The sequence below is a fragment of the Electrophorus electricus genome, chromosome 11 (genome assembly GCF_013358815.1).
Source record: "Electrophorus electricus isolate fEleEle1 chromosome 11, fEleEle1.pri, whole genome shotgun sequence".
Classification (NCBI taxonomy): domain Eukaryota; kingdom Metazoa; phylum Chordata; class Actinopteri; order Gymnotiformes; family Gymnotidae; genus Electrophorus; species Electrophorus electricus.
Genome location: NC_049545.1, coordinates 2,386,563 through 2,410,781, shown reverse-complemented (window position 1 = coordinate 2,410,781; position 24,219 = coordinate 2,386,563). Strand labels below are relative to the sequence as shown.

General features: G+C 41.6%; 1 protein-coding gene across 2 annotated transcripts in view; it reads right to left on the bottom strand.

The window, feature by feature from the left end:
- galnt2 (UDP-N-acetyl-alpha-D-galactosamine:polypeptide N-acetylgalactosaminyltransferase 2) overlaps window positions 1-24,219 on the bottom strand; it is a 53,735-nt gene that overhangs the window by 5,966 nt on the left and 23,550 nt on the right. For both annotated transcript variants that reach the window (XM_035531852.1, XM_035531853.1), the window contains exons 2-11: window positions 19,436-19,523; window positions 15,818-15,971; window positions 8,265-8,363; window positions 8,065-8,132; window positions 7,715-7,780; window positions 5,743-5,864; window positions 4,225-4,312; window positions 2,179-2,266; window positions 1,099-1,202; window positions 91-217 (exon numbers count right to left, since the gene is read on the bottom strand). In XM_035531852.1, coding sequence (XP_035387745.1) covers window positions 91-217; window positions 1,099-1,202; window positions 2,179-2,266; window positions 4,225-4,312; window positions 5,743-5,864; window positions 7,715-7,780; window positions 8,065-8,132; window positions 8,265-8,363; window positions 15,818-15,971; window positions 19,436-19,523 — 1,004 coding nt within the window. The remainder of the gene's footprint in view (window positions 1-90; window positions 218-1,098; window positions 1,203-2,178; window positions 2,267-4,224; window positions 4,313-5,742; window positions 5,865-7,714; window positions 7,781-8,064; window positions 8,133-8,264; window positions 8,364-15,817; window positions 15,972-19,435; window positions 19,524-24,219) is intronic.

Sequence of the window (24,219 nt, the reverse complement as noted above, 5' to 3'; positions counted from 1 at the left end):
GATTCCTGACCCCTCTGCATATTATGCTGCAAATAATAGATGAATCGTATTTGTTTGTTAAGTGCCCGTCCCGAGCACTCTCTCAGCTACCTGGCAAACACCGTGCCGCTGCCTCCAGGAAAGGTGTACGGGTGCTGCTTCCTGAAGACGTGTCCAACACGACTACAGGGAATGATCTCTAGACTGCCCCCACACTGCCACACGCGGAACGAGATCTCTGAAGAGCATACACACAGTCAGCTACGTGCACGCACGACACACACACACGCACACGCGCACACACACACACACACACACACACACACACACACACTGCACAGAAAAGGTACAGTACAGACATCGAAGAACTGCAACTGGAAAAAGCAAAGCAGAAAAAAAGGAAAATGAAGAAATACTTGCATCCAAATAAAAGCGCATGCATCTAAACCACACAAAACCATCCCACATGTATTTACAAAGAGAAGGTGACGTTAGAACAGCTACAGCTCTGTCCCTATTGCCCTCTGTGTCTTATGACTGTTACATCTGTTAAAAAGCCCCAAAACTTTTTTGTGCAGTGAAGACATCATTGGCTGGATTCTTCTGACCTTTTCCACTGCAGATGAAATAAGTGGTGTGTTTGTGAAGCGAATCATGGCTTTCCTCGTCATTTTACATACATCAATGCCATAGACATGTACAGTTTCAGATTCATGAGTTTACCTCAGTTTTCAACTGCATTATTCAACAGAAAGCCAGCTGAAAACAACAAAACAAAACAAACAAAAACAAAGGCATCAGCTCCGCTAGCATGACCTGCATGGCCACTTAGATCAGGGTGGGAGTGAGCCGGGGCCAGTTTCATGGCTTGACATTTGCTTTCGGAAGGACCGTGGTCATTCAGGATGGCTACACAGATCATTTTGGCAATGCTGTCTCACTTTTTCCTGCCCAGCTGTGCCCGCTCTGCATTACTTACGTTTGCTGTCATAACAGAGAACTATAGCACTCCTAGTGGACAAGGTTTACAGCTCCGCTTTCTATGAGCGATCAGTGACGCCTCACCTGCGTTGCGGTAATCTGGATGAAGTGCATTTAAAACATGGATTTTTCTCTTACCAAGATTTTCACCCCCCCACACGTCCATCATCATGTCGTATTTTCCAAGCTCCTCAAAATAACTTTTGTCCATGACGAAGAGACCACCCGCAATCATAGGAGTTCTAAGAAGGGACAAATGCAGATAAACAGGAGAAAAACAGGGCAAAAGTTTTTTTTTTTTTTGCCAAACTAAATAAATATTTCAGTACGGCACCCACATATCCAGTTGTCTGAGTCGGTCATACTGCAGCGCATATGGGGTCTTGGCTGATTCAGCCCTGCTGCTTAGTCAGAATAACACCTGTCACATACTTGCATTTTAATTCTTTTATGTATTCCGACCTTCACTTTTTTTTGTTGCTAAAGATGAAAAGACACCCGACACTGTGAAGACAGTTCAAGGAGAGTCTGTAAAAGGCACAGGAGGAGTCTCACGAAAGCCAGTGGTGTTCTCCTTGTTAGCTCTTTCAGCCAGGGCTCATTTTATGCTTACTTTACTTTAAACGTTTTGGTAATCATTGTGATCTTCATTGAGAAGTCACTTTATTCATTTTAAGTCACTTTGATCATTGTGAAAAAAGCTCCATCAAGTCACTACAGCGGATCCAGTGAGCCTAGGCTAAACCAGCATCAGCGTGCCACACTTCAATGTAACTATTATATAAAGGATTTTTAAAAGTTTATTTTATGGAGTAAATGTTTTGATTTACAGCAGACACATCTTGGCCCCTCTCCTCTTGCACAAAGCACAAAGAGCTTTTTGTTTGTCTATTATAAGGATTTTATGAAAGTATTTCCCTTTGCAAAATGAATTAATCTTATCTGCAAAAAATTAAACAATTATGTGCAAGTGGGTTTTGCCAATAGTGTCTGGCAGACATATTAATGTGATTCCATACTATTTCAGTAAGGTTTTTTTTTTTTTTTTTATGTTGCTCAGTTTGCACTGTAGCATTATCTTAAAAAATATGTCTTCCACAAAGACCATCTACCACATCTTACATGTTCCATGTTACTAAACTAACTGCTAATCCAAATGCAATTCCCAAGGTTTATGCAGACAATTGTCTCATGGAAGGAAAAGCATGCGTTTCATACTTGATCGGCGCGATAGGGTTTCCCTGCCTCGCCCGCCTCTGCTCCAGAGTCATGTAGTCCCACTTAAAGACCAGATTCCAGTCAAATCCTGCAGGTACAAAAAAAGAGAGAGAGAAAAAAAAAGAGAGAGAGATGAGTAAGGATGAAGACTGCCCTTTCTCCATACGTTCACACTTGTCTTGAATACCTGAATCCACACCCAGGACCCATTATGGGCTCGTTTGAGGGTAGGGCTTATTATTGCTGGTTTGCTTTCACACAGAATTCCATCCGAACCATGGATCGATTGCGCAACTCCACACGTCACTGTTGTTTGCCGCAGGTTAGAAAATATTAGCCACTAGGTTCGTCCGTTTACTGCTTGTTGTTATGTTCTTTGGATAAAACACTTAAGCATCGAACAGCACCCGTTTGGGGATACATGGCATTTCACCGTGCAGGAACACATGCAAATAAAGAGAAAGTTTTTAGTCATGCTCATGCTCATCAGCAGACATACGTTTTTGCGATTCTCTTAGTAAGCTTGCTTCAGTCCTATGGAAGTGTGCTTTTATTAGACATATACGGATGCAAAATAGTGATAACATGGGACGATCCTATGGATCGCACAAGCCCACGTGCGGCGCCGAGTACGGATAGCTTCTACACCTACAGCAAACCGCACCAGAGCTCACTAGAAGCGAACTCCAGACCAGCGACTTCAGAAGGACCATACATCAGTGCTCTAGACTGCTTAAAAACAGCTTTCACACTTGACCAAATGCATTAAAGTTGCGGAGCAAGTGGACCTTGGTCCAGATAAAAGCTCAACTGTGAAAATGGACATAAACAGCCTTCACCAGAGCAGGGCCTCCTATACTGTGGACTGGGTCACCTCTGGTCACCTCTGCCACCACACAGATCATTACCCAGATTTCTTAGTGTCTAAACATGGCTCAGAGCTTTTAAAGTAGAAGTGTCCTAGAATAAAGCATCTGAACTGGTATTAGATTGAAGTAAGCAGATCTAACCAGTTCAGACCAATGGCATCTCCAGATACAGAATTTATTAAACCAAAAGGCCATATTTTTATTTTAAAGTAACTAATTTGTAGCAATTTATTCATTTGTTGTGAATAAATTGCTACTTATTGTAATATTGATTGTAATATATTATAACACTCTGGTGAACCCATAATGGTTATGGCTAAAGGCCTGCACTATTTTGACCAAAATAATCAAAAGTTTGTAAAATGCCCACAAAGCTAATCTGGAGTGTGCGATGTTGGCCAGAGTGGTCACAGCACAGTAAAAAGAATTTAGAAGCTCATCTGCATATTGTAGCCTTCCACAGCATTAATATTGCACGGGCCATTACTGTGACATCAATAAAACAGTGAAAAGAACAAGGAAAGCCCAGTGCTTGAGCTCTGGGCCTTAGGCAGGGGAGAGTGCACTCTCCTTCCCCTGTAAAGCTTTGCCTCATTTCTCTGGCACACCTTGGGGGTGTTTAACAAACTCAGTCACAATACTGAAACAAACAAACATGAGGAGAATGATCAAAAATGGCTGTGAAAAGTGTAATCAAATTGTAATCTTGCTGTGCAAGATAATGGGATGATGGGACTTTTAATTTTAGCTGCTTCCTACTTCCCATTCCCCTGCGTCCTCCTGCTGGCTCGGACCCTTTGGGAATTAGTGCAGGACAGGAAACTGTAGCCCCACCAATGCAACATGTGAAAGAAGAGGAGAGCAGGAGCACATAACATGTACTTAAGTGAGACTTTCACCACCTAACAGTGTGCTTGGTCACACAGAAGCAAAGATACCAAGGCACGCCCCCCGCCATGTATTCTCCACCTACTCACACTATCAGACACACAAAAATAAATGCATCATACAGACATTTGATGCATCTGTGCAATTCACGTACACATGCATATGCACCTAGACTCTTGCATTCTCTCCTTCTACAACACACAATGCATCATTTAATGAGTGACTGGAGAACATGACAGTTGATGTTGAGAGGTGGGGTCGGGGGCAAAGCATCTGCAGGGGGATTCACCTCCTTTGAGATCAGCTGAGGCTCCAACATACTGGAAGTTGTCCATGTTAATGACGTCTATGATGGGAGAGACAACACGTGTCCTGTCCTGTCAACGAGAAACAACAGGACAAACAAAAGCAAGGTTCCAGTCACTAAAGTAAGGAAAATGATAGTGCCCTGTAGAAAATCAGATTAATAAATGAATGAAACCAGTTAGGAGAACACATTTAGATACAAACCTTGTTACCAAGTCCCCTTCCTGGCCTATTTCACTGACATGCAGTTTTTGCATGCCTCAGAGTTGAAAATGTGTGTTTTATATAACTAGGAACGTGTTTCATCATCTCTAGTATCGCTTGTAGGTAGAGTGGTAAAGCAAATGATGTCAAACCAAGCAGTTTAAAGCAGATTTATTGGGAGTAACTTTCTTGTCTACATTTGCTTTTACATTTATGGAGAATAGGCCAGCCAGGATGCACAAAAAATGTTCAGGTCTGACATTTGCTACCATTCTGGGATGATTACAGCAGTGGAGGTTGAAGCCCAGAAATAAACAGTAAACACCACAATGCTTTTTATACTCATCTATTTGGATAAAAAGCACAGAGGCTGCATTCAAAACACCCTCTAATCACCAGCATATTCATATATCACTGCTTCAGAAAGAGACAGAAAGAGACAGCCACAGACAGACAGATCAGTAGACAGCCACAGACAGTCAAACAGAGAAGTTTATAAAAATAGTAAAGAAGCTCCTAATTAGGGAAGTAAAAAGCTTCTAATTTTTCTGAAGTGGAATCGGGCCAAATTCTTATTTCTATATAATCCAGAAAGAGGTCTGCTTAAAAAACAGTTTATCCGGCTGAACAAGAAATATCACGTAGGTGTGTTGGCAGGAAGGCAATAAGGCAGGAAGGGAGATGGTTCGGGAAATGTGCACCCAGAACTGGAGGTGAGAAGCCCTGATGTAGATAAAAGTGTGTGTGTGTGTGTGTGTGTGTGTACACACAAGGACACGTGTGTTGGCATATGTGTTTTACACAAGGATACCTATGTGTCTCTATGTGTGTTTCTGCTGCTGGTCGTATGCCAGACAGGATATTCCTATCCATCAGGAGATTTTGTTTGCTGGAGAATGACACACCTGCTTGGCAGACATATTCCCACACCCACTCACATACACAACACCTGAGCACACTGAGATCCTCTAAATGAAAATGTCATGGGAAGACAGATAGCCAAACTGATGGATTAATCACATGATGAAAGAGGTGCAATTAAACTCCAAAGCCAAAGAGAACTGTATAAAGTTCATTTAAGGATGGCAGTCTGCCCTCATGAGTAAACAAACCCAAACCTCTGACCTGACCCGCTCAAGGCTGACGTCATGATGAGCACAACCCCTTCGCCATCCTTTTTAAATTAGGGACGCTGTAAAATGTGTGAGTAAAGAGCTATGTAGCCAGAGGGATTTGCCTGTCTGCAAGTGTGTGGGAACATCGTGAGTCAGAGGCTTGGGAGAGTGGTAACACGAACCTCAGCCACCCTCTCCAGCAGGGGTTCCAGCCAGTGTTCATTACACTCGCAGTGGCTGTCCAGGAAGGTGAGGACACCCGCCGTGGCTGCGTCTGCCCCTCGGACACGCGATCGCATCAGACCTTAGATCAGACACACACACACACACACACACAAAAACAAACGATGAGAAGCTGGCCCGTGGCTGTTCTAGAAACACATAGCATCTATCTCTGTTCCTTATCTTGGGGAAAGTTCTTTCTGCACCATCTCATACATCTTGACATTACATCTTGGCTATAATCACATTACCAGTGATCCAGCAGTATAGATGTACCCAGGACTACAGGCACACAGACAGGTACTTTCAGAAACCCTTCAGAGTGCAATGACAAAATGTGCAGCCACAGTAGCTAGGAGGAGGTAATACTGCTGGATAGCACACTAATGGAATCATTTGTCTCTTGAGCGATGAGACTTTTCACAAATTCTGTAAGATTCCCCAAAAATCCCTAATTCACAACCCCTGTAAACAACAAAAGCTATTACATACTTCTTTGTATGTGGATCCTGTGTTTAATGCTTTTCAAAGCTGTTATGCCATTACCCCATAGCATTTACATTTTGAAGTCTCGTATTATTCAGTATTATTAATTATGTTGATCTAAAATGACATTCAAATAAACAAGCACCTGCGCTTAGTCTAAAGTAATTTAGAGGGACAAAACTGCATGTCTAGAAGTCCTTTTTGAGAGACTTGACAACAGTAAGCATGTTTTGTTTTTGGCTCATAACACTTTCCAAAAATACATTGTCATAACAGTGCATTTATTGCCCCGAGGTTCTGCGTTCTCCAAACACCCAAGTGAAGTAGAGCTGGGCCTTTTACAAGACTCAGGCTGGTACAAAGGGATGTGGTCAGGATGTCAAAGGGACGAAACACCAGCTGCCTCCATCTCATTGTTCACTACAGCTGAGCAGCTTCATCACTTTAAGTGACATCATGTCAGTTCATTTGATCAGTGTGGTAAACTGAGGAAGACTATTAACTAGCTAGCAATTAGAGCAGGCTGAATAAAGAAAACTTTGGGAAAAGATAATGAAACCGTTGGAAAGAAAGAGCCACTAAAATGCCCATTCCAATGGCGCAGAGCTGAGGGGATGAAGGCACTCACAGTTTCTACAAGTACATTTTAAATACAGCCTGGTTCCATTTCTGTGCCCCTTACAAACTTCTCTACTCCTTTGCCCCCTCAGATATCACAAAACGCTTTTCCAAAATCACTACAATCATCTGGAAACAGTTTGACTTTTGGTGGGGCAAAATACTAATGCAGTATTGATTTACAGCCTAAACTGTAAATCCAGCTCCTAATATCAGTGGACAGCCTGAATGTCATGACAGAAGCCAGCAAGACGGCGTCTGAGCTGGAGCAGCGTGTACTCTGAACTCTAAAGCCTATGGGGGAGGATTTCAGCCCAGCACACTCGCAGCTTAACGGAGAGTTGCACTTAAGTCTAGGGATGATAGCAGACTGTTGTCCATTTGTGTCTTTCTGTAACAAGAGCCAGTAGACTTTCATTATGTGGTTTTGTTATATCAAAGATGGTTTCACACTATGTATGTAAAGGTAGCTTTAATAGTGCCAAAGTTGTACTATTTAGAGTCAGTAGAAACAAGCAGGCTCCAACTATTCTTAATGCCTCCTAACTATTATTATATGGATTACTGTAGTTATGGATGATATCTAAGCATTTTAATGAGGAGGTAGCTAATCATCTCTGGACTGAAATCCTTCATCAATGTTTAGAACTGCAGTCTAGTAATACCTTTATTATTTCACTTGGTGCAACATGTAGTCATGTAGTTACAGACAAAACCTTCATTATGCGTTTGCTTTATTCTGCTTTGTTTTGTTATAACACATAGGCGATGACACCCATCACTACAGCAAAATGCTGGGTAGGTGTCCTGTGCGGTTACAGCACTCACCCTCTCGCCGATCATTCCGAAGAACTCGGACTTTCTCGATTTTCCCAAGCAATGCCCCATCTTCAGCTGTGAGTAACAAAGTAAAATACCATGAATTTAAAAGCTATGAAACAAAGGCGGCAAGGTCCACACGAAACCACGTAGAGATACGTTGCATGTAGGTTGCATGACACAGGCTGATGGAGTTCCCTTTGCACCTTAATACAAACCTGGCATGTCATTTTATGGCTGAATGCATCAAACGATGTCACACTGAATGACAGAAGTTAAAGGGGACATCTGAAAGGCCAAGGAAATGAGGGAAGCTCTGACCTGCTGTGGAGATGGAGGGTTAGGCACGGGGCACTTACGGTTGTCACTGTAGTCGTCCACAAGGATGATCTCTTTGACCAGATGGAGAGGACTTTTCTTCAGCACACTAAGGGGTGCAGTGGACGTTTTGTTAGCTTTAACATGGATATATATGCCTACAGCAGTGAGCACTGGGAGCAATCCCAGAAGGGCTAAGCATTGCTGAAAATGCAGATGTATGATAAGCAGGTAGGCCCACCTGACCACGGTGCGGAGCAGAGCAGAACGAGCCTCATTATGGAAGGTGATCACCACACTAGATGAAGGCAGATCTGTCCTCCACTGCTTGTGGCGACAGCTGATAGAGAGCGAGAGAGAGAGAGAGAGAGAGAGAGAGAGAGAGAGAGAGAGAGAGAGAGAGAGAAAAAGGGGGTGGTATTATTTTTGCACAAAAGAATCGAGGAGCAGGAATAGTAATTAGTTTGTGCCTCTTCTGGCAGGCACATAGACATCCATCAGCCAGGTGGCACAAATATATTAAAAAGATTTGTATATTCATGTAGTTCCATATTTAGCCTTTCTTAAATTGATTATATGGTGCATAAACCATTATTTAAATTGCATGCTTTTGTAATATAATGCAAGACATCAAGACAAATCATTAAAAACATTTTTTTAATGTCTGAATTCTTCTAATGTGAGCTTGTAACCAAAAAATTTAAATAAACAAGAGCATCAACTAGATCATCAATGGAAAAATTATATAAAATAAAAATTCTCACAAAATCCTTGTTGCGTAGGTATACCTTTCCCATGACACCAATTATCACTGTTCAAAACACCTTTTGCATTTAGAACAGCAGTGAGTCTTTGTGAATCAGCAGTCTCTATAGACTTTGCCCATTTGCAATTTGCAATTTTATCCTTCTCTTCCTCCCAAATCTCTTTCAAACTGCTAGGGGATCTCCTGGGTACAGCCCTCTTAAGTTTTCTGAAGAAATACCTTGGTTTACATGGATTCGTACTTTGGGTCGTTATGTTTGTAGGTGAAATCTCTATTCATATGAATAATTTCCCACATTGTTTTGGGTGACTGGATGCATTTCCTTTTTGCAGAATGTAGACAGGCTTGTATGTACTTCTCTGTGAGAAACTGCTATCCTACTCCACAGCCCAGACACAATACGGGAAATTGTTGTCACATGCAGACATTAACCAGTACCTGCCAGAAATCCCTGCAGCTCCATTAACTGTTGCAGAATGTCTCTCATCTCCCATTAAAAAGTTTTTTCCTTGTCCTTTCATCTTTAGAGAGGGATCCTGATCTTGGCAATGACCCATGGTACCATATTTTCACCACATATTCATGGTTTTTCCAAACCTTCCATGGCATTTCCAAAGCCGTTCATATTCTTTTAGAACTCTCTCCTGATTGGCACCATTCAACAACTAGATCACATAAATGCTAGACTGTAAGCTCCTTATATGACTGAAACATGAAGCATGGCTATTCCAGCTTGATACAACTGCAAAAAACGTAAAGGAAACATTACAGGAAATGTAAGGATGTTTTACTGCTGTTAGTCAGGATCACAACAGCAGCTTTATGTACTTACCTTTGGACATGATTATGAATGTGACCAGTTAACTCCGAAAACAGCTTCTGCCTCTATTATAAAATGGTGAGCAAAGATTTGTAATCAGGTGTATTGCCGACTTTTTTCCATTGTTTGGTCTAATAATATATTTGTTTTTGTTGTTCTTTTTTATTGGTTATTTATGCCATTTTACATGCAAGACTCTTCTAAAGGAATAATGAAATGTGCCATCCTAATGGCACCTGGTCAGTGGATGTAAGGCACAGAGAAATAAAGGGTGACCAATCAAATGCATTAATGCTGGTTCATGTCGGATGCCAGCGAGACGTTAAATGGAAAATGTTAAACTGAACTACTGGAAATCATTTTGGTGTGAGATTTAGCATTACTGCATGGCTGTGGACCTGTGACTGACAGGGAAGACGCATGCTTTAACTTCAGGCTCTTAAAAGGACCCGCACAGGCCCACACCCACACTTACACCCACCCTTCTCATCCCGGGAGAGTTTACACAAAATCACACACATCCATGCCACTTGTTCCCCAGTGGTTTGAATTTGACAGCCATTTGGCTAATCCTTAGCTTCTTCAGCCTGATTTAAGGTGAGAAAGCCCAGGTGCTCCTCCGTACTGACAGTAATGCAATACCATCAGACAGCAGGTCAGATCTCCCACACACACACACACACACAGAGCTCTAACCACACACACACACACACACACTCACACACACACACACACACAGGCATGCACACACACACACACACACACGGAACTGGATCCTTACTGGAATGAGCATCTTGAACACCTCCTACGCTGCCTTTAGGGGGCAGTACACATTTCCTTCACTGTGGAGTACCATGGCAGTAACAGAATAGATGCTTTGACTAGAAGACAAGCAGGTCCCAATGGCATGCTTCCTGAGGAGGACTTCCTTAAAAGTGTTCTTAAACTGCCAGAGTTACTGCAGTACCTACAGCTCACCCAGGAAACCCTGAACTGCAAGATTTAGATACGGTCATGCTTGTAGTTAGGACTTTTAATGCTATTCTATGTATTATTAAATATATTACATATAATAGCCCTCTGGTTTTTGTTTAGTCATGTTTTTTTTTTCCGTTTTATTAGATTTTGTTTTTCCTAGGTTGTAACCACTACTAACCAGCAGCTCAAAACATATGTGCAACTACATATGAGACAGAATATGGTAATTGTAGCCACTCTGTGCATTTCTGATTAATTAAAGCTACAGCGCTGTGTGAGCACAAGACACAGGCTATGGTCCCCTCTGGGATAACAGCAACTCTTGCCAAGATGATCCCCATTAAGCCTCCCACCGTGAAAGGTATCGAAACACAAACACACTCTCTCCGGAATAAACAAAGCCCACATGTTTCCCATCTCCAGTACTGCAGTATTTAAAAAAAAGTACATTTTAATGATGAAAATTAAAAAAGTTTTAATATCTTCATCTTTTGGTCTGCATTCTACAGAAATTACCAGAGGGAGAAAAATAAATAAATCAGCAGGGAACCTGGACTCACCCGCCGACATCTGCATGCTGCCGACAAGAAGAGTGTGAATTTAAAATACACTGTTAGACTCTCTCATGACATCATCCACCTTTGACTTGGCCCACACACTAGGAGAAAAGTGGAGAGTAGAACACATTCCTTGCTTTATTGCTAAATGGTGGTGACACATAAGCTAGCTCCATGTAATGGGTAACTCCAACAGTCCCACATAAAATGCTGACCACAGATATCCACTAAGAAGTCGCACTGGGGGCATTGGCTTATAGGGTCTATACAAAACAGAGATATCCAGCTATAAAACACATTTCACAGAAGGGGGGGGGGTGCTTATTAAACCATGCACAAAGAAGGAAAGACAAAAGCCAACGCACATCTTAACTGTTCACTGAGAGAAATCTATATGCTCAAAAAGCACCGTGAATGAGTCAAGCAACTGCCTAGGCAATGAAAAGACTTTTTATAGCCTGTAGTATGTACTAGTAAAAGACATTTCATACATAAATGTAGCCTGTTCTAGTAAATAGGTTCCATTTCTACTTCCATTCTGAGAATCGTCCCAAATTCCTTTTGGCCTCTTTGTCTGTTCATACACACAACGGGGTGTTTCTGCCTCTGCTTTCCCCCCAAGAACGGGAATCAGCCTGTCACTTTAGTCCATTAACCACAGAGTAACATTTTTCTTCCTGGAGAACTTGGGTCGATTACATATAAACCTTGTATGCATTTTTGGCGTCTTCAGAAGGAAAAAACATTGATAACGTACGAGAAAAATCTATGTAGCTACCACACTGAACAGTTGGTACTGAACCGATCAAGCATTTTGATGCGTAATACATTATTGATATTAGCATTTTAAACTGGGAACTTGTTAAGGTTCAGGAATCAAGAGTTAGTTAAATTCCAGAAAGGCTTTAGAATAGCACCAATTAAAACGCATTGCATGACCAAAAATTAGAAACTGTATTTCAAATATAAATCAGTTGACAATCTAGCAAGTAAGACTTCAGGTGACCTACAAGCGAGATCATTTTTTCTGTACATGACAGCACTGTAGGGAACACATCTGCCTTGAATTTGTTCTCGCTCAGTAGCTTGACACCACGCATCTGCACACGCGGGCCACATCTGCCGCAGGCAGAAACCGTGCTCACCAAATCACAGAGCTTTAATGTGCAGGGGCGACCCCATGAGAAGCACATGACCCGAAGCAGATAGACTGCCAGGCATGTGCACCAAAACACAACATGTATTCAGATGACGGAGAGATTACAACATCCCACACTACCAATAAATAAAAATTCAGTTAAGTGCACACCCAGCTCAGCTTCCTCTTACTGAGAATTTAGGAAGGAGCACCCAGGGAGGAGCTGGGATGAGAGGCGGCTGTGACACCACGACGGAGAGTGAGAAGGGACAAATGAAGGGCCTGGATCACACGGTCCAAGCAGCCGTCTCTCAAAGCTGAGCTAAATGTTTGCTCATGTGCTCCATGTGTACTTTGGCCCACAGCTTTGAGACTACTGCTCTTGCGGAGGGAAAGGCTGGTGGCCAGCGTGACTCCCCTGAAGACCCAGTGCCAGGCGAGTCAAAGCCAAGGCACACAGCTGCTCTCCAGTGCAGAATGAGTGGACTTGTGAAACGAGTTCTGGGGAACGTGGAAAATTGCAGGCTGAGAAATGTCACACACAGCATGCAAAAGAGAAATAGATGAACAGATGGTCACACTGACTGATGTGCTTCCAGAAAACCATGAGCTCAGCTTTCTGCAGGACTAAATCAAATGCAGACTATTAGCACTATGTTACGCTAGCTAAGTTGACCCTCATTCTCAAAGTGGAATACGCACTTCACTGGAAGATGTGAACCCTGCTCCTTGAAATTCAAAGTTTCTAAATTGTAGCAAGCAGCAACAGATCTGTATGTACACACAGACTGAGCAAACAAAGACCAAACCATTCATGAACAAGATTTCCTCTCAAAAATGAATTAAACTAATCTTTAAAAAAAATAATTTTAATAACAATAATTTGATGTCAAAAATTAGTGTGTTGCACTGAGCAACAGAAAGCAGAAGAATAAGAAACAAACTTGCACAAGTTTCACTGGAGGAAGCACCTGAATGGTTCAAATATGCAGCTTCCCGTGGTTCAGAGTCTTCATATTGAGCAATACAACCATGTCTGTGCAGGGACAGTCATTTCAGGCGGCAGTTGGTTCTGTGGTGCTCAGTGGGGCAGCTTTTCTGAGAGGACTGGGTATGCTCTGTGGACCATGGGTGACGGGGCATGTCGCACCTTCCTGCGTGTCAGAGGCAGACCAGGGAGCCTTGGGAGTAAGTCACAGCTTCACAGATTTGAGTGGTTAGCACACGGAGCAGGGAGGGGGTCCAAAGCGCAGCGGCTGCATAAGCAAGCCAGGCCTCTACCCCAGCGAGAGGCGTCCTTTGGGACCCTTCCCGCAAGTTGAGGGAATGAGCTGAGGAAAACTCGAGGCTCTCTGCGGTGGAGTTAAACAGATAAACAGCAGTGCTGTGTACTGCCACAACTTTAACTCTTCGAGTCAGCAGCCTTGCCCAGCACTGTACTGCAGACCACACGGTCAAGTCACAGCTTGGCAGACTTGATTATTTAATGGAGAGATGTGGCAGAACACGAAGAAAGGTTCCTAAAATAATAGTCAAAAACACATAATAAAACTCTCAATTGGCTCATTTTGGCCAAAACATATATTGGGTCTAAAACTATGAACTTGAATATACATACTTCTGAGTCTAAAAATGTATACCAGTTACCAGTTTTAAAAATACAGCTCCGTAGCTATCCACAGGACCCAGTTATACTACATACTGAGTTCTACCAGTGTTTTTTGGCAACTGTCACAGGCCTTTGTTCTTTAGGTTTGGGGGGTTTTTTTGGTTGGTTTTTGTGTGTGTGTGTGTGTGAGTGTGTGTGTGTGTGGGTGTGTGCGTGTGTGTGTGAGTGTGTATGTGTGTTTTAAACTAAAGACCTCTTTTACTTTCTCATGTGATCAGGCATGTGGGCATATCAGATTCCTTAAAAACACAAACATAACAAACGAGTGAGGTTCTACATAAAATTATGCACCTTAAGCTTATTGGACAGGAGGAAAAAACAATACAAAATGATATATGCAAAAGAAATATATATGTACAATATAAAGGGCAGAAAGAAAAATGTCTTTCACTGTGAAAAGGGAATTAGGTCCTGAAAATATGCAGAAAGAAGAAACTTCACACGTCCTGAATTTTAGTGCTCCTTCTGAAAGTTAAGATGACAGAACGCACCCAATGCAGGGAATGAGGACATTAAGACCTATTTTGGGAAACTTATTTTCCATTTTAACCGGTTTCAAAATCCCCACATGGTTCAGTTGTCATATGTCATATGCATATATTTTTTACCTCCGTTTCCCCCAGCATTAGTCGGGGCCCATTCCCACTCCTTTCCCGTCACTTCCTTATTGCATGAAAGCTAGCAGCCACGAGGACGAGGCCTAACACATGGTTTTCCCGTGACATGTGCAGGTAGACACGGCATCTTTTTGAGCCCTTACTAATGCATCAGCATGAGACAGCAGAACATGTTCGGAGGAGAGTGCCAACTGTTCAGCAGCTGACAGGAAGCCTTCCTTACCTCCTCATTAGAGTATGGCTACACTCCACCCCTGTTTCTATGCATTTTTTATCCTGACCTTTTATAGCAATGTGGAACCAGGCTGAATAAATCCTGGAGATTGGAAACTTCCACCAAACTGTTTGATATGGCCATGAACAAGCATGTAGGCCCCGGTCTCTGCTATGCCTGCCTTCGTCACGATTAGAAGTGCAAACAGGACCAACTTTTCCCCAAAGTGTGTTAAAATCATCATTAGCTGTTATGCCATGGATTTTTGTACCATTATGGTTTTCAGAAACTCACCTTTCATGTGCACAATAAATGCAATCTGAGAGTACAGAATATACACAGCAATCCCATTTGCTACTCTAATTTAAAGGAAAAAACATAGTACAGATCTCTTTAATTATTACCATTGTATTACCTCTAGCGAGACTTACTATAAATAGACACTGTATTCTCATAAAACTAATCGGCAAAATCTGTACAGCCAAAATGTGAAGCAGTCACACTTATATTAGCACTCTTCAAAGATTCTGAGAACAGACGATGGTGAATGCATGCTGTCATGTGAAATCCCTGTCACACGGCCCTTTTAGCAACTCAGGGCACATTGAGTGCACATGCGCTAAAGCACATTCTGGCAAAGCTGAAAGGCGCAGAGAGATTGGGCGATAAGACGAGGACAGCGCTTCTTTTGCACTCCTCACAGCAGGATGCCACAGGAACGCCTCCTGGTCCAGTGAAATCCACTGCCTCTGTGCTGAGCCGAGCTGCAGAACTACACCCGCTTCCGTTAACGAGAAGATCCAGAAACTAGCACTAAAGGCTAGAAGTACTGCAAGGATACTAAAGCCTGATCAGTCTTATAATCCTGAATAATGATACTGTTCTATGGATGTTATTTGCAGCACACTCAAAAAAGGCAGTGGAACATGTAGCGCTACCATACATTTCTTCTGTGCCATGTGCAGCCAGTCAGTCTTGTACAGCATCCTGTCTGATGAAAATGGTGAAATGGCTGGAGAGGCTGGAAGAACTTACTGTTCGTGTCTCGTATCCGGGACATTGCGGTCCATCCTAAGCTTGTCACTCTCCACCTGGTTGAACTTGTTTCGGGCGTAGGGATCCTGCCCTGGCCTTACCACTGTTGCCCCAACGTACAGGTCCTGGTCAAAGTCCTGCCACCTCACCTTCCCTGGAAATGCCCCACAAAACACACCACACTCAGCCTCAAGAGACAGTTCAGATAGCTATGCAGCTGATTTAACTGCAGAATAATTCTACAGTTTAAAGGTCAGGTTAAATGTTTAAATAGTCTGTAATTTAAAGAATGGTTCTTGCAACAGAGAACAACATCAGCTGATGAGGTGTGTGAGCATGCTGGCAGAAAGCATCATTAGACACCACCAAATAGTGAACTAGCTTCCTTCTCTTTTATGTTACTGCTATGCATTTACTCAACACATTGTTCAGCAAATTCTTCACTTGAGTTAAACACAGGAATTTTATGTATTTTACATACTAATTTAACTACTAATACTGTCATACATAAGACCTAAGTCATTTCATCATATTTAACAGGCCAAAAAACAAAAGAACAAAATTACATGAGATTTTCTCAAGCTAAAATCCCTGATGCCATCTGAAGTCCTGTGGAAACTCGGTCATTACGGTTGCAAACCTACTGTTACAGCTTGTCTTGTATTCTCTGCAAATAATACAGCAATGCTGTTAGTGACAGTAACAAGCTGTCTCAAACATTGGTGAATAGAAAGAGATAGCTGTGAGATAGTGGTAATTGGTTCTCTGAAACATATGGTGGAATTCTATTCAGTTATCTCTCTTAACAAAAGCTTATATGCAATTATTCCAGCAGGGATATGGTAGACATTGTCAGCATTGTAATTAGACTGTCTGTCTGACAGTGATCTGCCACTGATACTATCCATCCAGCATAGCGCTAATATGAGTCACAGACAAAGGCCACTGCCCTGAGAGACTGTGAAAGGAAATGCTAAATAAAAAGAATGGCCTGGCACATTTTAAACATTATTTGAAACTGAACTACATTTCTGTGGCACCAATTGGAGTAGTGACAGTTACTGACACGGAGCTGACCTCAAACAAGGGATGAAGTCGAACTATTATTAAGCACTGCTGTTTGTGTGACAGGTCTGTAATGAAGCTTTAGCGCAATCAGCTTGAAAGAGTCGACTCCATGACATCTGAAACATTAGACTAGGCATCATCTCCGGAGATTTGAATACGTGCACTTTTACATACAAAGGATTAGAAGAGCATTAGAGGCACATAGAAGGTTGGAGACACAAAGACGAGCTTTCATAATTAACAATTTTAAAAATGTATCCTTTTAAGTGTTCTGTAGACTGGATTAAAACGCACATCTAATCACTTCCATGTTAGAGGACTATAGACATTTTGTTGATTACTATGCATGAAGCTTTCGCAATATCATACGTTCAGCATAAGATAATTGCCAAGGTTTTCCATCAGAAACATACAAAATCTACAAGTTGGCCTCTCCTTGATTATCACAATAATGACCGAACTAACAGTTCCTTTTATTACTACACTGTAGTTAGTGAATACTGCTATATTTCTTGATACCGGATATTGGCTAGATATTGCAGCCCACTGTACTCAAATGACATCTGTTTTGTAGATGAGACTGTAGTTACAGAGCAAATCTTTAGGTGTTAACAGGAGTTCAGCACATCACCTTAATCAAATGACTAAAAGTCACATTACTAAAATCACCTGATGAGACATCAGAATTCAATTCTAATTGTCAAATCAAACTTGGGCAGAATGGGCAGAAAATCACTCTGGGAACACAGGGTCAAAAAAGGGACAAACCCCAGGGGCAGGGGAGTAACCAAGCATGCCACCATTAGCATGCACTCCACCAGAAGAGAAGGCAGTGGAAAGCCCCTGGAAGCACACTTCTGAAGGACCTGCCTTGTACAGGGACAGCATCACATCCTGCAGTAGGGTGGGGGACACAGCTGTCATCGGACTAATGAACTGCTCGAGAGAAGCAGCTGCTAGGCTGTGGCCTTCACAGATCAGCTCAACATAAACATACCTCAGGAATCAGAAAGTAGACCCTCAGATGCACGCGCAGACACACACACACACACACACACACACACACACACACGAACTGGTACACGGGTCAGGAGCAAGGGCTCATACAGAAAGTTAGGAGTCACGCGTCAATGCACATATTCATTTAGATTAACATGTGACTAACACACTATTGTGAGGTCAGAAGGAGCCATGTAAACACCATACTTATCATTTCTGAAATGAGTCTAAGACCATAAATCGCAATAAGAATGATCTCTTTAAGATGTGTGGATTGCAGTTAACTCCAGTGGGTTACTTAACCAGTATAGAAACCAGTTATTCCCCTAATGATATTTTGATACATTTTTCCACTTGCCTGGTACATGAAAGTAAGAATCTAGAACAGAGTAATGTGGGTTTTTTTTAAAAAAAAACATGGGCTCTGATGGAAAATAATCTATGCCAAAGAAAGTCCCAACACTTAAAAAACTGATATACTGTTTGTTGATATAATAGTGATGCACTGATTTTTAAATGACATCTTCAGGACTCCATAATTAGTGTGCATCATCAATGAACTACAAGACTGCTTTCAACATAAGGAAAGCCAGAAAGCATAATGGCTTAAATGCTCCACGGATGCAATCACTTCTCTGCCTAAATAGTGGTTTAGTCCCAGGATGGTCATTTCAGTGTTCTTCCTGTCTCAAGGCATCTAAACTCACTGAAGAAAAAAGGAGCCGAGTTGATTCAGGTGTGTTAAAAGAAAAAAACGCTATTGCTTCACAAATCCAAACTCAGTTGTTTCCACAGAGATTAGACCCTCTTGTTTGAATTCTTTCCCTGCACAAATTAAATTTCCTGTTCCATGACCTAAATAACAAATGACTTGAGAAAGACAAAACCGACTGTTGAGAATCCCCTGAAAATGATCTCAAAGGCACAGCAACAGATGGGGACCGTATCATGTGATAGTTTGAGATTTGTGATAAATGAACAGAAACAGCTTGGTAAGGCCCTGACTGCCAGGTCATTTCAGAAAACTGAATTGCACACATTTACATGCCTACCCTACAGACCTCTTAAAATTCTGGAAAGACTATAAAAAGTCAACACATGTTTACACCTGGGGCTTAAGACGCAGTGAGCTGCGTGCGCTTCTGGCCTGAGAACGCCGACTCGCATGCAGGTGAGGTTTTGAGCATGCGTGCGCAGCCTGCAGATGGCCGGAACGCTCTACGTGTCATCCGCTTTGGCGCGTTCACGTGCACGCAGCACAGACAAGAGAAACCGCTGCAGGTTAACGGAGGGAGCGACAGCAGGGACCCCAGGCAGAACGAGCTCGCCATGCAAAACACAGATCTTCCATATAGTCCTTATGGACCTCGGACAGGTTCGGAATCTTTGCCCTCTTCTAGCTAAATGGCTAAAGATGGAATACAGTAGACCTAAGGTCAAACAGTCCCCTTCAGTTCTGTAGTGTTTGTGAGGGAAAGGATGAGAGAAAGAGGAAGGATTTAATCTGGATAATCTGCCAACATTACACACAGGCTCGAAATGGACTTTTACCTGGGGGAAGGGTTTCCAAGCTATGGGGTCGGTCATCTGTGTTGATGTGTGCTGAAATTCTGTTTGAACTTAAGCCATTCCAGTCATCCTGTTAAAAAAATAATATATGAAGCAAAGGTTACTAACAGCAATGACAATAACAACAGAAACAATGTCATCAAATTTAGCACTCCAGATACTGGAATTGTTTTAAAAATGGAATTTAAAGGTAAACTTAAAGTAGAAAGTAGAATCATTTTGTATAAACATTAGAAGTGAAATCATAAAAAGAAGAGAGACAGTTTTAATATGGTAAATAAAGTGATGTCAAAGTCAGCAATATTACCAGATATTCCCACACTGGAAAACTGCTAAAGGAGAGAGGCTGGCAGATATTTAAATGGAAGTGACTTCCAAATTTCGGGTACGTGAAAGTTAAATGGATCCATTTTCTCATACAGTTTGGTATCTAATCTTACAGGCACTTCAAATGTGTTAGAGGGCCAGTCTGATGAGAGGTTTAAAAAGCAAATGGAACCGTTATAAAAACTAATCCTAAACAGTAGTCAAATCCACCACTGAACTCATTCCAGAACGAGGCAATGTGTGGCAGTGGTGGCAGTGATGCTTCTGTCCACGCTTCTGAACGCGTCATCCTGATTCCTCGACCAAGCCACTGACTGGATGACATTATTTGTGAATAAAATTCAGCTAAGTCAACACACGCTTACACCTGCGACCCAAGACACAAACTTAATTAAAAAAAAAGTAACATTTTTCATTCCATCATTCACTCATGAAAGCTTAACTGTCTTTGCAGACTTTGCTCAGAGATCTCCTCTTGTAGTTCATGGTAATGACTCTCAGTTAAGACAGAATTTATAATCATTGCAAATTCTTGAAAAGTGATGAGTTGTAACAATCAACTTTAATGTTAAAAGTTAGTAATGTTCAACTTTAAAGTTAATACTTTTTTTCTCCCCATTGCAGTCTTCAGACTCCCTACAAATGTCCTCCTTACAGATCACTTTAGGTGTAACTAAGGTGGTAGAATATGGTGTTGTCCATGAAAAAATTAAATGAAATAAAAATCTTTTTTTTTTTAAAAAAAAGAGCCCCTACACATACAGATGGTGACATGTAATAATTAATACAGCATCACATCAACAACAAATATATCATATCAGATAATACCAGTTGGTACAGTATTATAGAGTTGTTAAATTGTTAAGCTGAGCGACAAACAATCTTTTCAACAATAAATAACACTATCTCTGACATTATAAACAAAAGTTCCAGTGAAATCATACTCGCCACATTATAATCAAACAATGCCAAATGGCTTGGATTAATGGTGCAGGGACTCCATGAGCACTGAAATAAAATCTAGAGACAGCCATAAGCTACAAACAATAAGATAATCACGGTGCGAGCAGGCCGGATTTTCACAAAGCCAGAGCCTTCCAAGTTCCTTAGCCAGCAGAAAGCTGATGAAAACTGCCCAAACAACAGGAAACTTTGTCTGCAGAAAAGCAAATGCTTGTCCATGTTGTCCCCCGATAACAAAATGGCACAAAATATGGTGTGCTGACAAAAGGATAAAGACTAAGTAAAAGGACGACAGACAGCAAAACAGTAAGTGTGCCGAAAACCGTGGAGTAGGTCCTAAGTCCAGAAAAGGGGGGCAGAGATGGCCGAAAGTAAACACCGGCCCTAGGCCGGGTTGGTTTATGCAGCTATGTTCTCACCGCAGAATGTGGGAGCAGCCAGGGAAAATCAGGAGGATCAAACTCCCCAACGGCAGGACTTGTAACACGGTTCAGCTGTACAGAGGTCAGGTCAAAGAGGTTCGGCTGTGATTCACAATCAGGTACCTAGTTTCCCTTCAAACGATATTCTTCCAGCTCCTCAATGCACTATTCCATGTAAAATACATAAGTCAATTAAAAGATAAAAAAAGATGTTTATTCAATTGACGTGTATATTTCCAAAACATGCCATTTATGTTGCACAGACTGAATTAGCAATTCACATCCCTGTTTAGGTGGCTTTAACAGTTTATTAAATTTAAACAATTTAACAGTGAAGATGTGTAATGCAGCAATAGGTATGACATGCTTTTTCAATGACTGCCTATATTGTGAGAAGTGTAACTGACAAGAAAGAAAGGGTGTGTGTCTGGCACGTCCTGAGAGCCATCTCCTCAGCCATCAGGACCACTAACAAGTTCCTAGTCAGCTCAGCTGAAACTGTTATACCTTGCAAAAAAAATCAAAAAAGGATCCTAGAAACTGCCTGCTTGCATGGTTGGGACGTGGAGGCATTTTTAGAGGGGGAGATTATCTGAGAGGAGAGGGCAGGTATTCAGGTACTGGGCACTGATTTCCGTCCCGCTCTGCTCACGTGACGTTCCTTCACTGCATCTGGCTCACATCACACACTTGTGTCAACAGGAGCCATTGATGATTTCATTCTCACCAGAGGCCCTGACAGCCAACCGGCTCCGTATCCATCCGATTTTAGATTTCTATCATTGGCTATATTCCAAGATGTCTTTTGAGGCTTTGAATTCTGAATGCCATATGTGACTTGCAGACTCTGACAACCTTGAGCTGCAGAAACCTCTTTCCTAAGGTCAGATTTAATATGCCAAAAAACTCAAACCATAAACACGCTGTTTTGAAGTGCGACATACATTTCGTAGGTTTGAAAAGGGAAGCACCCTCATAAAGACTAAATTGTTTACAAGCACAACTAATAAACAGCCCAGCATATCACATTACTTGAGCAGCAGCATAGTGTTCATCAGCAGAGACAAATGTGTTTAAATGTTTACACACACACACACACACACACACACACACACCCCCACCCCCCCCCCCCCCCCCACACACACACACACACACTAATCCTTCATTACAGAGTCCTACAGAGTGGAACAAATTAGTTTCCTCAGAAGAGTGCTATGACAGGAGCAAAGAACCCATTCTGAGAATCAGAGCTAGTTAGGTGGCTAAAGAAAATGAGAGCCATTTTTCATCGGTGCACAGTACTTTGTATGTACTTTTAGACAGACATAAATAATAAGGTCCAAGAATTACACATGGGAAAGAAAAGAAAAGATGTTTTCTACCTGATGTTTAATAACTGAAATTTGTGCTACTACACCTTTACAAATCTTATATTGAAAAGAGTACATGGCAAAGGTGTGTGTGGCTGCCATTCCAGGAACTTTCCTACTTTCTACAGTTCTCTAGTTTTGATCACCTTTGTGGTGTTTTTATCTGTGTTGTTTGTTTGTTTGTTTTTTTACAGTACAGAGCTACTTCTGAACATGCAGTTGTGCGTGCTTTATCGAACTACTAATAAATGGAGCCTGGTAATGTTAAAGTGAAGTTAGTTTTGACCATTTCATAGCTTTATTTATAAAAATTCAGAACTGAATAATCTTATAAACTGGGATGTGTTCCACAAACCGAGTCATCTAAAAGTCATTTCAGCAAAGCATGGCTAACCTAAACATTTCCCAAACTTCATCATGCTTTGCTTCTCATTTCTTTACTGCACTGGCAGATTAGAGCAGAAGATCTTGGTATAGCAATGATAACATTCAGATAGAGTAAGCAAGTGCCTGAGCCCAAACTATTTACTAAGCTGCTTTTCCTGAACATGCTGTATAGAATCAGTGAAAGCCTAACACTCATTACCCTAAACTGTTCAGCAACATGGAGCACTAACTGTGCTGAAATTGGCAGGCTTTTCTAACAGCACTAGTGCAGGGGACTACACTCATATCTATATAACAGCTCTATCAAGACCCGGTGAGGCAGGCCATCACGGCCCACATGTGACTCACAAATCATTTCATATCCCTAACAGACTGTGTTTATAGCATATTACCTACCTCCTTCAATACTTCAGGCAATCATGTATCTGAATCATTACAACGACAAAAACAAAATCCAATAGTACATAAGGTCAAGTGATTTAAAACAATTATGAAGTGTTCCTGCATTATTAGAATCTGATCAGACATCAGATTATACATAGCCTAATCCAGAATGCTTTCTTTCCAACACTCAGGCTTAATGGCTTGGCTCGGTGCATGACTCAAGGATATTTCAAGCATCCTCCCTGGCACAGAGACCTATTCTGGCACATTCAGTGGTGGGGGGCTCCACAGCAGATGTGAGGACCATCGTAGGTGGCTTGCCAGGAATGTCAGTGCCAGCAGGATACTTTCTGATGACCTGATGTAAGTAACAATTTATTTCCACAGTTATTCCTACTTTGTATGCATATGTAGCTCTAACTAGATCTGCACTTACCATTATGAAGTATAGTATATGGCTAATCTTCACCTTTGCATGCTTCACTCAACTTAGAAGTAGCATAAGACAACCATTTCAATAGAACAACTTATGAAAGCTTGTTAAAGCATGCTGGCTGAACACATTTGCATTCAGCCTAAGTTCACATAGCCTAATTTCTGGGACTTAATCATAGCCCGGTCAACAGAAAAAAAGTACATCTTCATGCATTATTCATTTTGCCTAAAATATATTCACATGCCTATTAAATTTTTTTTTCTGTTTTTTAGACCTGCATCGAGTCCGTCATCTATTTTCAGCCAATTATCACTCTGGTTTAATTAATGACCCTAAAGTTGCCTTTTCTTGTGATTATTCTTAAAATAAGGGGAACAAGTTATTCTTGTATTTTATTTGTGGAATGCAATGAGCAATTTGATTAATCTATTTGAGGAGTTATTCAAGGCATTTCAATTAAGCCCAGATTTTATTAGC